Source organism: Myxocyprinus asiaticus, chromosome 13, assembly GCF_019703515.2.
Source record: "Myxocyprinus asiaticus isolate MX2 ecotype Aquarium Trade chromosome 13, UBuf_Myxa_2, whole genome shotgun sequence".
Classification (NCBI taxonomy): Eukaryota; Metazoa; Chordata; class Actinopteri; order Cypriniformes; family Catostomidae; genus Myxocyprinus; species Myxocyprinus asiaticus.
Genome location: NC_059356.1, coordinates 21,843,857 through 21,860,799, shown reverse-complemented (window position 1 = coordinate 21,860,799; position 16,943 = coordinate 21,843,857). Strand labels below are relative to the sequence as shown.

The 16,943-nt window shown below is 41.9% G+C and overlaps 1 protein-coding gene across 1 annotated transcript in view; it reads left to right on the top strand.

The window, feature by feature from the left end:
- The first annotated feature begins 446 nt into the window (after positions 1 to 446).
- Positions 447 to 16,943, top strand: part of LOC127450920 (voltage-dependent T-type calcium channel subunit alpha-1H-like) — a 103,630-nt gene continuing 87,133 nt past the window's right edge. Inside the window, exons 1-3 of the mRNA XM_051715396.1 lie at positions 447 to 553; positions 6,581 to 6,714; positions 7,069 to 7,166. Of these exons, the coding sequence (XP_051571356.1) occupies positions 461 to 553; positions 6,581 to 6,714; positions 7,069 to 7,166 (325 nt within the window). The 5' untranslated portion in view covers positions 447 to 460. The remainder of the gene's footprint in view (positions 554 to 6,580; positions 6,715 to 7,068; positions 7,167 to 16,943) is intronic.

The window sequence follows — 16,943 nt, the reverse complement described above, 5'->3', positions numbered from 1 at the left end:
CAGATTTATCTTGAATTCCACCTGTGTTGTGTTTAGGTCTAGAAGAAAAAAAAACTCAAATTAACAGAGACAAAAAAGTGATTCTTAATGTGCATTCCATCTGTAAATAATAGCTTTGCACTCCATCACAATTGCTTTTGAATTTTTCTAATTAAAATTCAGTCAGAAGGAAGAAACATTTTGCAATAATTCCCTTGTATTTTTTGCAAATCCGTAGCGTTGTTGGCTCAGGTTTGTTAAACTCGTTTGTCCTGAATACCGGAGCAGTAAAATCAACATTCTTGTTTGCTCTCTGTTTCCGTCTGTTTCATGGAGATGCATTTTAAAACTGCGACACACATTTACTTGCATATGACTGATAAAAATCCCTGTTGTAAAAAGGACACCATGAATTTGAGTTTGTAATATGTGCTGTTTTGTATTTCCTTGACTCGTGTGCACATGGTTTGAGCATGTGAGCATGCTGGTCATTCTGCTAAACTGTGTGACTCTGGGCATGTTCCAGCCATGTGAGGACCTCAAGTGCCAGTCTGAGTGGTGTGTCATCCTCCAGGTGAGTCTCACACTATTACGCCATGTGAGAGGAGCTCTGCTTGCTTATAATGTGATTTGTTTATTCAGCCAATGACTGAATTGACCCTTCGCTAAGCTTCGACCTCCCTTGGTTATGGTTGCTCGTTCTGACAAGTTCTGCAGAACTCCCCATAGGAATGAATGGGAGAATGCCGTGAACGGCACATTTGTTTTGCTAAATATTCTCATAAACGGAATGGATAATATTATTAATTGGGCTGGACTGAATAGTAACATTGCATATTTATTAAATTACACAGAAATTTAATTGAAAACTGCAGATTGTGAATCAGAATTGAGGCAAATTTTCATCACAGTCACATAAAAAAAGAAAAGAGTAATTTTGTAGCGATTACACATCAAATAAAATTTGTGTAAGTGAAAAGAACTGCTAATAATGCCTTATAACACACTCACTATAATGCCGTGCACTCTTCTTTTTACTATCGCCTTTACTATGACCTGAATCAATACATCAATTAATTAATATTAAGTTATTAGATTTAATTTTCCTTGAAGCAGTTGCACCCGCTGCGCTCCTCGCTGATGTTATACATGTTCATTTGGGAATGAGGAATGACACAGTTCAATCTATATCATGCCCTTTCTCAAGATTTATTTAAAGATTTTTAAAAAAGAAGGAAAAAACACATGTATCCTCTCTTGGTAACTCGTGCCACTATTACAAGTGACCCGGCAACAACAGATCTCACATTTTATGGATCATTTTGATAAAATCCCGCTAGAAAACACTCAAAAACACTCAAAAACACTCATTACTCCCGTAGGCTCTCATTGGAAAATAGCAAACGTGTGTCAGAGAAATGATGGCCAGCAACAGCTGCTAAGACAGGATTGGTCAGAAACGCTTTTAAGGCGGGGCTTAGTTACCTTCAGACACCATTCAAAAATACATTCGCCCCTAAGAGTATTTAGACACTTAAGCAACACTTGTAAATGTAACAATTTTTATTGCAATAAATAGCATATCAAACCCAATGATGTTAGACCTCAGAACTACTCTTTTCCTAGCCGTTTTTACAATGGCTTTGAACCAACTAGTAAGTCATTTTTAGTGAACGTATGAAGTCAGTTTCCCTCAAGTTCACATAGGTGTCCTAGCAGAGTAACCACAGGTGTAAATAATCACATTAACGATGGACATGTTCTATTAAGTTTGACAACCAGAAAGTGTCCAAATATTACATTTATTTTCATTCATTTAAAGCAAACATCTTTATGTTAAATGTTTTGCTTAAAAATGTGATTGTGCAATTTTTCATTAAAATAAGTTGGCCACTTAGTTATATATTTCATTTAATGCAATGACCATCATGCATTTTGTGTTGCTAAAGGACCAAATACTTTTTAGGGCCACTTTACATCTCCAAAATTCCTTAACAGATTCCTTTCCCTTTATTGTATTTGTTTGTTTTATAATTTTTTGCCCAGTGTCCAATTTTAGGACTGTCCCAGCATCGAGTTGGATTTTAGCCCATGTTTTGTGGCATACACAGATTTCAGGGCTCAGCAGAGGCTTTGCCAGATATGCATTTTGCTTCTGTCGTTTTCTAATTCTCTGTGACCCTGCCCCACACCCCGCCAAAGTAGCTTGGATTGTCTTTGGTACTGTGGGAAATTTGTATGTCCAAAAGAGCCTTCAAGTAGCATCAGCAGGATGGGTCAGCTTAGGCCAGAAATGGAAATACAGCACAACATGAACATAAACCATAGCTGATCTTCTCACTCTCTCCCTGTGAACTGCTGGAATGATGCCCAAATTTATCGCTGCAGGAAATAGCTTGTGAACTCATTGCATTTATATATGATTTATGCATAAATTGGTCATAAAATGTATCTGATCTTGAACTGATCCACATAAGAAACACATGAAAACAAACAGTATCATTGTTTGTGTGTTTGATTAAGCAGACTGTTTGTCTACTGTTGTGAACTTAAAGGAATATTCCATGTTCAATACAAGTTAAGCTCAATCGACATTATTTGTGGCATAATGTTGATTACCACAAAAGTTTATTTCAAATCGCCCATCCTTTTCTTTAAAAACAAAAATCAAGGTTACAGTGAGGCACTTACAATGGAAGTGAATGGGGACCATTTTTGGAGGGGTTAAAGGCAGAAATGTGAAGCTTAAATGTTCCAAAAGCACTTGTTATAAAAGTTGTTTAAATTGTCATTTGTACAGTCATTTTAGGGTTTGCTGACATTACATCATCATGGCAATGAAGATGTAAAATTGGCTAAAACTTAACACAGAAAAGTTTAGTTAGCGATTTTATCACACTAAAATTATGTTTTGTAACGTTTTGGAAAGGATGTCACGAGAATGGGATCTAAGTGCGCCAAACTTTAATAATAAATCAATCAAAATACAAAACAGGATAAACGCAGGAAGAGGACAAGACTGGGAACCAGGAAACAAGAACAAAACGTAAACAAACAAGATCTAAACTGGAACATGAACTCGAGAGAAACACATATAAATATAACAACTGACAAAGGTTACATAGACATCAGGGCAATATATATACAGGGATAAATGAGGTAAATGACACACAGGTGAGAACAATAGGGAACAGCTGGAAGTGATTAGGGTAGGGGACTATGGGAAGTGTAGTCCAGGGGGAACAGATGACAGGGGCAAAACACAAGGCAAACAACAGTGAATTGTGACATAACCCCCCCCCCCCCTTAATGGGTGGCTCCTGATGCCCAAGGAGGGCAGGTAAGGGAGGCAGGGCCAAGATGGAGCCACAGACCAAAGAGCAGATCAAGCGGGCAGCCAGAGGACCCAGGAGACCGGAGCAGATCAGGCGGACGACCATGGGACCAAGGAAACCAGGCAGGTCAGGCAGATGACCAGGGGACCAAGGGAACCAGGGCAGATCAGGAGGACGGCCAGGAGACCAATGAGACCAGGGCAGATCAGGCGGACGGCCAGGAGACCAATGAGACCAGGGCAGATCAGGTGGACGACCAGGGGACCAAGGAAACTAGGGCAGATCAGGCAGAGAGCCATGAGACTAAGGAGACCAGAGCAGATCAGGTGGTTGGCCAGGAGACCCAGGAGACCAGAGCAGATCAGGCGGACAGCCAGGAGACCAAGGAGTCCAGAGCAGATCAGGCGGTTGGTCAGGACACCCAGAGGACCAGAGCAGATCAGGCAGACAGCCAGGAGACCAGGGAGACCAGAGCAGATCAGGCGGACGGCCAGGAGACCCAGAAGTCCAGAGCAGATCAGGTGGATGGCCAGGAGATCCAGGAGACCAGAGCAGATCAGGCAGACAGCCAGGAGACCCAGGAGACCAGAGCGGATCAGGCGGATGGGCAGGAGACCCAGGAGACCAGAGCAGATCAGGCGGACTTCCATGAGACCAAGGAGACCACTTCAGGGTAGGGACTGTATCAGGAGGCCTGGTTGATGGCCACAGAGCTGAAACAGGGTCAGGAGGCCTGGGTGATGACCACAGACTAGAGAATGGAGCCGTGGAAAGTAGAGCTGTTAGAGACTCAAGGGGCGGAGCCATGGAAGGCAGAGACGTAGGAGACTCGAGGGGCAAAGCCATGGCAAGTGGAGCCGTGAGAGGCTTGAGGGGCAGAGCTGTGGAAGGCGGAGTCGTAGGAGACTCGAGGGACGAAGCCATGGAAGTCGATGCTGTAGGAGGCTCGAGGGACGAAGCCATGGATGTCGAAGCCATAGGAGACTTGAGGGACGAAGCCATGGAAGGTGGAGCCGTGGGAGGCTCGGGGGGCGAAGCCATGGAAGGTGGAGCCGTGGGAGGCTCGGGAATGACCTCTGTGGTCGTGGGCATGGGCAGAGACTTGGAAATGACCTCTGTGGTTGTGGGAATGGGCAGAGACTTGGAAATGACCTCTGTGCTCATGAACACTGGCAGAGACTTGGATACGACCTCTGTGGTCGTGAACATGGGCAGAGACTTGGAAGCAAAAGCCTTTCCTCTCCTCCTCCTCCTCCAGATGGCCGAAGTAGGCAACACTGGGTCTGGGACGGACGAGACTGGCAATGCTGGCTCTGGGATGATGAGACTGGCAACGCTGGCTCTAGGACAGACGAGACTGGCAACACTGGCTCTGGGACGGACGAAACTGGCAACACAGGCTCTGGGATGGACGAGACTGGCAGCTCGTTGGCTGTGGCAGGAGGGGGCGTTGGCTCGTTGGCCGTGGCAGATGTGGGCGTTGGCTCGTTGGCCGTGGTGGGAGTGGGCATTGGCTCATTGACCGTGGTGGGCATGGGCACTGACAATTTGTGAGGAAGGATTCTTGTGGCCTTACACACCGATATCAGTGGCAGATCATTCAACTTGGAGACAGGAGCCATGGCTGTGACATGGCTTGGAGCAGACTCAGTCTTGACTGTGACATGGTGTGGAGCGGACTCAGACTTGACAGTGATATGGCATGGAGCAGACTCAGACGTGACTGGAACATGGTGTGGATTAGACTCAGGTGTGGCTGTAACATGGTGTGGAGCGGACTCAGACTTGACAGTGATATGGCATGGAGCAGACTCAGACATGACTGGAACATGGTGTGGATAAGACTCAGGTGTGGCTGTGACATGGCGTGGAGCAGACTCAGGCGTCGCCGTGATGTGGCGTGAAGCAGACTCAGACTTGACTGTGATATGGTGTGGAGCCGACTGTGGCATGGCTGTGACAGGGCACAGAGCAGATGGAGGTGTGGCTGTGACATGGCTTGGAGCGAACTCAGATGTGGCTCTGACATGGCGTGGAGCGGACTCAGATGTGGCTGTGACATGGTGTGGAGCGGACTCAGATGTGGCTGTGACATGGCGTGGAGCAGACTCAGATGTGGCTGTGACATGGCGTGGAGCGGACTCAGATGTGGCTATGACATGGTGTGGAGCGGACTCAGGCATGGAAGACTCGAAAACCGGGATCGGGATTGAGAGAGGAGGATCCTCTGAAGCGAATGTTTCTTATATAAGCTTCACGTATTCCTTCCACGTGTAATCTCCGGTCTCCGGCAATTCCTGATCTGGTATATGGATTTTAGGGTGGATCATCAAACCCTGTGTGACTGGCAATGGTGGTGAAAAAGTGGGAGTATTCTCTTATAGAGAAGTCAGCGTGGCTCAGTTGAATGAAGTATGATGCTAGATCCATTTGAGCGGTCAGCTGTTCTGTAACATTTTGGAAAGGATGTCACGAGAATGGGATCTAAGTGTGGCAAACTTTAATAATAAATAAATCAATCAAAATACAAAACAGGATAAATGCAGGAACAGGGCATAACTGGGAACCAGGAAACAAGAACAAAACGTAAACAAACAAGATCTAAACCGGAACATGAACTCGAGAGAAACACATATACATATAACAACTGACAAAGGTTACATAGACATCAGGGCAATATATATACAGGGATAAATGAGGTAAATGACACACAGGTGAGAACAATAGGGAACAGCTGGAAGTGATCAGGGCAGGGGATTATGGGAAGTGTAGTTCAGGGGGAACAGATTACAGGGGCAAAACACAAGGCAAACAAAAGTGAATCGTGACGTTTACATGCATAACGTTTATGTCTTGTGGCTATACTTTTGAAACAGTATTTTATCGTGAAATAAATTGGCCCCATTCACTTCTATTTTAAGTGCCTCACTATAACACAGATTTTTGCTTTTTTTTAAAGGAGGGACTTGTCAAAATTTATTTTTGTGCTAATCAACATTATGCCACAAATGCTGTTGATTGAGCTTAACTTGTACAGAACCTGGAACATTTTTGACCAATTTATACAGAAATCCAGATTTTTTCATAGGGTTCACATACTTTTTTCCTGCAACTGTCTATACACACATTTGACGGTTTTAAACAATGTCACGGTTTTTCATCTTTCATTGTTTTGAGGGTATTTGGGAAAGAGTATATATTCTGCCTCCACTGTAACATGTCTATCATGTAATATATCTAGATATTAATGTAGTCTGTGTCCACAGGCATTTGATGACTGCATCTTCGCCTTCTTTGCTGTGGAGATGGTAATCAAAATGATAGCCCTGGGGATTTTTGGATCAAAGTGTTACCTTGGTGACACATGGAACCGCCTGGACTTCTTCATTGTCATGGCAGGGTGAGGAATCCTGCCTCTTTTCTCACTTGTCAGTCATATGTTCAGCCATTATCACCACAGTAATGCTACTCAGGAGGGACTCACTGCTCAATTTACAGGCGCTCAGTTGGGAAATAGAATTACCCTGAGCCTTCTCAGCACTCACTTTCATTTAACATAAAAAAAACAATCCCCTTGTTGTTTAAAACGGCCTTTAAATTGATGCGAATTATATACACTTTATGACTTTTTAAAGTGCCTTTTAATATCACTTTCCCTTTGTTATCCTCAAGTAAGATCAACAAATGGAAAGGTTACTAGTGTGTGACCTTTTGTGTCTGATGCTTGCAGTTTCTTCTGCTCTGCTCCCTTCAGGATGATGGAGTATTCACTGGACGGTCATAACGCCAGCCTGTCAGCCATCCGGACTGTGCGAGTGCTAAGGCCCCTGCGAGCCATCAACAGAGTGCCCAGTAAGTGTCCATCCAAAACCTGCTTCTGATGGTAGCCGGTCATTTATGGTCATTAACTGGCAAGAATGGTCCAGTGAGGCCTCGGGCATCAGCCTCATGCAGGTTTTTGTGAGGCTGTCACAATTGTTGCAAAAATTGTGCAATTGCGAGATTTAATGTCCAAATAACACTACCCAGTCAGTCAATAACTCTGACTGACTGGGTACCCAGTACTCTCACTAACCAGTCAGTCAATAACTTCACAGGCAGCAATTTGCATTTGAAGGCAGCTCATAAGGATGCTGGTTTCGGACAGCCTTTCAAGGCACTATTTCAAGTGAGCAAATATTTAGAAACAACAATGCTTATTTCTCACTAGAATTGAAAAAATGAAAAACAGGACATTAATGGTCTAATTGCTTTCAACTGCTCCATCTGACACCATGGGCAGGCTTTTGGGATATTAAAGCTAGCAAATGTTGGATTTATCCTGCCTAAAAAAAAAACTAACCAGATGACGGTATCTCAGTAGACAGGATGTGATGCAAATACTGGATTCGGATGAGTCTTGATGCCTGCCTGAGAATGTTGAGTACGGTTAGCTAAACGTGCAGAGAATTCCGGGCTGAGAACAGTTTATAATCGTGCTGTGCCGAGCTGTGCTCAAGTGGAAATGCTACTGTAACTGTTCTGTACCATGCTCAGAATTGTTCGACCCGATGGTGAAAAAGCGGCTATTGTCTTGTGTCCTTTCATCTGGAGTCAAATGTGAAAACAGCTACCAGGTGGCAGGTGGTGCCTTCTCAGCCAATCACATGATTAACTTCTGTGATAGAAAGACAACTTACAAATCCCCTCCTAGTTCATAAATTACAGAGCAGAGCATGTCCTACAAATTGGTAGGAACTTATCTCTCACAGATATGAGTCTCTGTGTGGTGGAGTGACAGTTATATTTGATCAACTAAATCCTTGTTTATAAGAAAAGCATTTAAGTGCTTAATTGAGTTAACGAGTCCTGTAAGTCAGAAGCCAAATACAGTTTCCGTTGTCTCAATCGTGTCTCTTGTTTCTATTAATGGAGATCTACAGATCAGGAAGTGTCCTCTGCTCTTTTTTTTAACGGCTTATAGATTTAGAGTACGGTTAAGTTTTCTCCACCACATCAGGTTTAATGACTCTGCTGTTGCCCAGATGGAAGATGAGATACTGTGATATATTGGTCTGAGTGTTGCCACAAGCACAAGTGCTTTTAGTATGGAATGATATTATGCACTGAAGTGAATTGTGGATGGTAGTTTGAGTGCATGTGTGCATTTGTGTGTGCGTTTGTTATTGCTGGCATGCAGTCTCGCACCTGGTGCCGTAATTCAAATACCAAGCTAGAAACCCTTGCCAGCTCTTTGCGTAGAGTGACTGTCTTTCTATGCTAAGTATGTGTGGTTCCCTGCTACACAGTACGCAAAAATCATTACGTCAAATGAGTAGGATGTCCGAAAGCTCATGATGCAGTAGGTGAACAATACCTACTACTGAGGAACCATCAGATTCAAGAAATTAATAAAAAATGATGAAGAGCTGTGAGTCAGGTGGCTCTTTTCAGATGTATAGGCTATACTGTAAGTACCTAGAAAGTTCGTTGGTGTTAAATTCTATTGTTTAACAATGCCTAAGTAAATTGTTTTCTTGGTTTTTGTTTGTGCATCATAGGTGAAAGCACACAAACACTGCCAATGTTGCGGATGTAGTATAATATATCTAAGTTCAGTTCAAGTCAAGTTTCATGCACAACAATACAGCAAGCAGCAATAATTGCAGGCAATGATATGAGGTTCTGCAGCTCCAGAGATGAAGAAGGAAAAAAAGAACTATAAATAGACAGTATGGAAATATTTAAAAATAAATGTTAAACATTAAACATTAGGAATGAGCACTTAAATGAATGTTCGGGGTCAGTACAAGTTAAGCTCAGTCGACAGCATTTGTGGCATAATGTTGATTTTTGGAGGGTTTAAACAGAAATGTAAAGCTTATAATTTTATAAAAGCACTTTAATTGGGAGCCATGTGATGCCATGTAAAGGGCAGACGTGTGAGAGACAGCTCTGCGCACTTTGCTAATTTTTTTAAATTATTTTCATGATATAATCCGTTGAAATTCGATACACCCAGTTACACATTTACTGTTTGAGGTAAACATGGCAAAGAAGTCAAAATCCTCGGACTCTGGAGACATTAAAAGACATTTACAGGTTCAAGATGAAAGCCCAGACAGGCCTGTGGACCAGGGACTCGATTTGGATGGCGCGGCGGGAGAAGGAATCCAGCGTCAACTGTCCAACATGTCGGTGATATTGACGAAGGTACTTGCGGGCTTGGAGGATCTTGGAGGAATACGTCGATCGATTACAGCGATGGAAAAAATTCTCTGAGCTAGTCACAAGAGTGACAGATGTTGAAAAACGAATCAATTATTTGGAGGCATCAGAGAGGGAATTAGCCTCTAATCCACCCATGACCAAAGTTGATTTGGAACGTGTTCTTGAAAAGCTTGAAGATCTTGAGAATAGAAGCCGCAGGAATAACATTCGCATTGTTGGAATTCCTGAGCATGAGGAGGGCAGAGATATGGTGAAATACCTAGACAAGCTTTTCTCGAGTCTGCTCAACATAACAGGCCATAAACTGGAAATCGAGCGAGCTCACAGAGTCCCGGTTCACAGATCTGCTGAGGAAGACAGGCCCCGATCGATTCTGGCCAAATTTTTGAAATAATCCGATAAAGATCTTGTGTTGCGCCAGGCGAGGAGCAAAGGAAAGCTTTCTTGGAAGAGTTGCAATATTTTCTTGTTCCCGGACTTTGAGAACTCGACAAGAGAGAAACGCGATCAGTTTAAGGAATGCAAGAAACTCTTACATCAGCGGAAGATCACTTTTGCTTTGATGTTTCTGGCCAGACTGAGAATAAACACCAAGGACGGCAGCAAAGTATTTACGTCCCAATCAGGCAATGTTTTTTATTGAAAGTAACCATTGGGTGTTTTTCTTGTGAGTGGATTGGCTCACTGTGCATGCTCTGGCTTTCAGAGGAAGCTGGGCGCCATTTTTGTTTCTTTTTGCGTTGGCTCCGCCGAGTGGTTGGAGTTTGTTTTGTTTTGTGGATTAACACTTTTCCTTAAAGAAACTTTTGCATTGACGGAAGATCACTTTTACAATGAAGTTCCCGGGCAGACTGAGAATAGACACTATGGATGACCACAAAATATCTACATGCCCACACAAAGGATGTCTTTTATAAAGTTGGTGGACTGTGTAAATCATGGGATATACTTTTATGCAGCCTCCGAGTGAATTGACTCTTGACCATCCGAGGAACCAGGATCCGTGTTTCGTTTCCTTTTGTGCTGGTCCCGCCTAGCGGTTGGAGCTTGTTTTGTTAAATAACACTACTTCAGGACAGTTATGGGTGAATCTGTCAGTTCCTTGTGCTTATGCCTCCTGTTGGCTGGAGTATGATTTGTGGAGTATTTTCGTGGGACATTGGAATGATTGTGTCATCTGCTGCACTCATCAGATGGCTTACTGAAGATTCGTTTGTCTGACCGAGGAAACTGAACTGCTTTATATCGGCTGGAATTTGTTTTGTGAAGGAACACACCTTTGAGACAATTCTTTGAATGAGTCTACACGTTCTTTGTGTTTATTCTGCCTATTGGCTGGGGTTTGTTTTACAAAATATTTTATGTTATGTAATTTTGCCTTACAAATTTGTGAGCTGAAAAATTTGGGAAGATATGGGGTGGACATGTTTTCTTTAGTGTTGGCTCAAGTAAGAGCAAGGGAGTCATTATATTGGTAAATAAACATTTACAATTCAAATGTCTCAAACAGTTTAATGATAAATTAGGAAGAGTCATTATTGTTTTAGTAGAAATTCAGGGGCACAGTCTGATTTTGGCTAATATTTACGCACCTATTGCTGATGATCAGGGCTTTTTTATAGATCTTGAAGGGATGTTGCAAGCCGCTGGCACCCCTCATGATATAATTTTGGGAGGAGACTTTAATCTTTTGATGGACTCTGTCCTTGATCATAGTGAAGCAAAAGTGTGTGTAAAAATCTTGGTCTTACAGATATTTGGAGACTTTTGAACCCATCTGGTAGAGACTATAAATTTTTTTCATCAGTCCATAAGATTTATTCTAGAATACATTTTTTTTTATATCCAAATCCCTCATTTCATATGTTGTTGATTGCTCAATTGGAAACATTTTAGTCTCGGATCACGCCCTGGTGAGTTTAGAGGTGTTGCCACATATAGAGAAAAATAAATTATATAGTTGGCGCCTTAATGTATCCCTTTTGCAAAATCCTGATTTCCAACAAATGTTAAAGACTGAAATCAAAATTTATATGGAGACCAAGTGGTCCTCTGTATCCTCTGTGGGCGTGGCTTGGGAGGCACTTAAGGCAGTTCTTAGGGGTCAGATCATACAGTATGCCTCATTCATCAAAAAATCCAAAGCACGAGAACTCGTGGAGTTGGAAGGAAATATTAAAAGTGCAGAGGCAGAGCTGAAGCGCCGTATGTCATCTGATGGCCTCAGAGAATTGACCCGATTGAATAATACTATTTTGTCGCAGAAAGTGGAGTTTTGGTTATTCAGGGCAAAACAGTCATACTTTGAGTTGGGGGACAAAGCAGCGAAGCTTCTGGCTAGTTATATAAAGCAGAGAGAGTCTCTTTCTATCATTCCCTCAGTGAAATCTGCTGGTGGTGAAATTTTTACCTCAGCCATTGATATTAATAATGTCTTTAAAGAGTTCTATCTTGATCTTTATAGTTCCACATCTTCGTCTACTGATGAAGATATTAGAAACTTTGTGGAACCATTAGATCTTCCTAAACTGAAGACAGAGCAAAAAAACTCACTTGATTCTGAGATAACCTTGGAGGAGCTTGATGAGGTAATTAAGTCCCTACTTACTGGCAAGGCTCTGGGGCCAGATGGTTTTGCCGCAGAATTTTTTAGATCCTATGCTACAGAACTGGCTCCACTTTTGTTAGAAGTTTATACTGAATCATTAAAGAATGGAAAGCTTCCTCCAACCATGACACAAGTCTGGACCAGTCTGATTCTTAAAAAGGACAAAGATCCAAGCAAGTGTAAAAGTTACCGTCCAATCTCCCTGATCCAACTAGATGTAAAAATTTTGTCAAAAATCTTGGCTTACTGATTAAGTAAGGTTATGACATCTTATACGTATAGATCAGGTGGGGTTTATTCAAGGCTGCAGCTCTTCTGATAACATCAGGCTTCTCATCAATATCATGTGGTCAGTAGTGAATGATCAGTCTCCGGTCGCTGCCATCTCACTTGACACCGAAAAGGCATTTGATATGGTAGAATGGGATTATCTTTTTAAGATTTTGGAAATGTATGGGTTCGGGAGTACATTTATTGGTTGGATTAAGTTACTTTATAGACACCTTATAGCAGCCGTACAAACAAATGGATTAATTTCAGATTATTTTACTCTGGATAGGGGCACTTGGCAGGGTTGCCCTCTTTCCCCATTATTGCTCTGTCTTGCCCTGAAACCATTAGCAGCCGCGATAAGAAAGGAGGATGATTTTCCAGGGGTGGTGGCAGGAGGTGTGGCGCAGAAGCTTCTGCTTTATGCAGATGATATTTTATTACTTGTCTCTGAACCTACTAGATCTATGCCTTGCCTCCACAGAATTTCCAATGAGAAAACAGGCAAATTTGTGTCTTTTCGTTCACATAAAGTCAGAAAAAAACAACATATGAATTCAAAATCCTTCTTTATCTGTGGTCCGATGAAGACACCGGCTTTGACCTTTGCTTCAGACAGCTTAGGGAAGAAGTCTTGAAGGTACTTGAAGGCTGCCGACTCCCTATCTAGAGCTCTGACAAATTGTTTCATAAGGCCCAATTTGATGTGCAGTGGTGGCATCAGCAACTTCCGGGGGTCCACCAGTGGCTCCCATTTGACGTTGTTCCTCCCCACAGAGAACTCGGTCCACTGTGGCCAGTCCTGCCTTTGGTAGTGTGCCTTGGTGTCCCTGCTGTCCCAATGGCAAAGATAGAAGGGAAACTTGGTAAAACCACCTTGGAGACCCATCAGGAATGCCACCATTTTGAAGTCTCCTATGACCTCCCAGCCGTACTCATCATACTCCAAGGCATCCAGCAAGGTCTTGATGCTGTTGTAATCCTCTTTGAGGTGCACCGAGTGAGCCAGGGGAAGAGACGGGTACTTGTTACCATTATGGACCAGCACGGCTTTGAATATTACTTTAGCATAAATACATGTTAATTTGGATTCATATGTTGTTTTTTTCTGACTTTATGTGAATGAAAAGACACAAATTAGCCTATTGGAAATAGGTAAATTTCAAAATATCACTGTCCTGGTCACAAAAGCAAAGTTTGTGGGGCAAAAATAGTAGCCATTTTCTATACTTTTGAGGCATAATAAATGAGGAAATAACACTTACTACCCATGAACAAAAAAAAAAAATACAAAAAAAAAATTTGTTACACAGTGTTATTATTTATCTACTAACAAAGTCCAACAGTGTATGAGCATGGATCACAGGAGATTTAGCCTTTGTCAATTTTGTAATTTTTTCTGAGTCATGAAAATGACCACCACAGTGACATTTCCACCACATTTTAAATCACAAATAATATTGTGATTAAAGTGTCATCACATGGATTTTCATCATTTAATGTTGAAAACATTTATCTGGGGCAAGGCTAAAATTTTAAAATTTACAGTATACATACTGTAAATGGGGTTAAGAAAGTACCAAAAATAAATTATGAAGGCCTGGTGAAAAATTTTCCAAGTCAGTTGTAGGATCAGAGTAGCCCAGCAGAAGGAAATTAAGAAGAATTAAAACAAAATAAAACAGAGGCCACACGCGCTAGGTCTCCGTGGTAACACGTTCAACAAGCCATGTGGTAAGATGCTCGGATCGACGGATCGACGGTCTCAGATGTGTAGGCAACTGAGATCTGTCCTCCGCCACCCAGATTGAGGCAAGTCACTACGCCACCACGAGGAATTAGAGCACATTGGGAATTGGGCATTCCAAATTGGGGAGAAAAGGGGAGAAGAAAAAAAAGGCCAGCGTGAGCAACCCCATCGAATTCTGAGTTCGAGTTGAGTTCTCTTCTTCGGCTTCTCAGTGCTCCACTTCATCTTCAGCTCAGCGCTCTGGCCCTTGTGGCTTGTAGCCTCTTGTCCCTCAAGTTCCGTGTAATGTAGAAGTCCAGGAAGACTCAGAGTAAAACTCAGAGGAAGCCCTTCTCTGCACTACAACACACACACGTGACACCGCCTCATCATCCATCGACGCAACAGACAACAAACTATCCATGATCTAATCAGAGGTCCAAAAACATCGACGGAACCACCCAAACTTTCTACAAAGAGTCAAAGAACTAAGCAACACAAGGAAATGCAACGACACGCAAGTACATCTCCAGACTTTTGTTGAAAGCTGGTGCTGGTGTATTAATTAAATACTTTGGGTAATCCGATTGCAAATCGATTTAGACTCAAAGAAGTATCAGTGGTTACAGACTCCATAAAATTCCTTTTCTCATTTCCATCCAAGTCACTCTGTTCACTTTACTCACCAACCTGTTTCATGTTGTATGTGTTAGATTCATTTTTATGTTTAGATTAGCAATAAAGTCTTGTTTGTATTCAAAGATCATTTGACTGTGGTATATTTTGATAAATAATCTCGTCACTTGATTTTTTTCAAAGATCCGGCCCTGAAGCTATACCTAAAATATGTGTGATATTATTTTCAGTAAGCCATGAGAATAATATTTCTCCAATAAGTGAATTCATCATAATTCCCTTAATAAAGCTTATGCCTTACAATAGAAATTGTGAGTGGGTACAATGAGACATTGTATTACGATTTTAATGGTGGGGAATTTTATTCAGACAAATAATCTAATTATTTGTCATATATTTTTCTTATAATGGTTGTCGAACGTGGCTAATTCCATTATAAATTTCCCTACATAATGATGGAGGTACACAGCACTTTAATCCATACCGTGTACCTTTACATTAACCAAATTTCACTACATAGTTTTAATGTTAAATAATGTTTTAAAAAGTTAAAATCTGCTCATTTGTAAAAATAAATAAATAAATATATAAATAAATAAAAATAAAAATCAACCCCTAGGACATTCAACCTCGAAGCTGAAGAAACAACTTTGAGTACAAAAGTATGACATTTTCTAAAATATTTATTACACAATCAGAGTAGTGTATTTATACTATAGACCTGAATACCTTAAGAACATACTTCATGAGTTGAGAAGCATTGTAAGTTCTTCATCTAAATAAGTATGTACTCTGAGCAAAAGATAATTTGGATGCAGTATATCTTCCCTCCTATCTGTATAGATAGATAAATCTGTTTAGAGTTAGCATCTCCTCCACTATGTGACCTCTTGTTTCTCCAGGGGTCTCATTACAGTGGCCAAGCAGTGCTATGGCTCCACGCTGTCCTAGGTGGAATTGATGCAGGCCACAGAGAGAATGTTCTCCTTCTCTCTCCACTCAGACAAGACCATTTAAGGCCCTCTCCTCCCCACATCATGCCCTTAAATTACATCAGCAATACATACCCACCTCAAACACATTAGTCACATGCTTACACAGGATACATAGCCACTCTCGGGGGGCACTTCCCTCGATGATGTTTGCTCATGATTTCCTGCTCTCGGAGTCAAGAATTCAGTGTTCACTGTTCTTTATTATTGTTGTGTCATCCCAAGAAAGCACAGACAGCGATAGACAGGACTGATTCATCTAAAATTAATATTTCTAGGTAACAGGGCATTCATTCAGCGTGAGCTGAATACCTTTTAACATTGATGCTCCCAGGCTCATCCCTCCTGGCAGCTTAATTTTTACCCATTATTGGGTAAATAATAACCCATTATTGTTCATCATGTTGGCGCCACGGATGGCCACCTCAGTGTGGAGTGCTCCTTTTGTTTTGTTGTTTTTTTTGTTTGTCCTGTGTTTAGAAATCTTTTTCCAGTCAGTTTTAACAGAGACGAACTGCTGAACATTCGACAGCATATACCAGACAATCTTTTCCCGGTTTTTGAGTAGTCAGACATTTTTCTGGACATTTTAGTTGGAGGCGCGGCTGTGTTGTTCAAGAGACGCAAGTGAGGGAGACGAGCAGGCGCGCTAGTCAAGCTCAGTCGGCGCGGCTTTCGAACAGCGCTGCCAAGTATTCATCTTTTTGCGAATCTCCGCTCTCTTCCTAACAAAACAGATGAACTTCATCTCCTAACCTGCATAAACAAGGACTTTTCAACTGCTGCCTTGTGCTTCACAGAAACCTGGCTGAGTGAAGCCATTCCGGACAGCGCATTACATCTGCTGGGATTTTAGCTGTTCAGAGCCGATCGCATCATGGAGTTAACGGGGAAAATGAGAGGTGGTGGAACATGCTTTTACATCAATGAAAGTTGGTGTACAGATGTAACAACATTAACCCTCTGGGATCTGAGGGTGTTTTGGGCCCTGGAGAAGGTTTGACATGCCTTGACATTTGTGCTTTCTCAGTTGCTTAAAAACATATTAATGGCTAAAGTCTGATAACACTGTATTCAACACAAACTGGGCTACAATAATATGTGAACAACATGTATGTACATGTTTGTATTTTTGAGAAAATAATGTTTATGCATGGTTTTTGAAAAAACAATGAAAACCATCC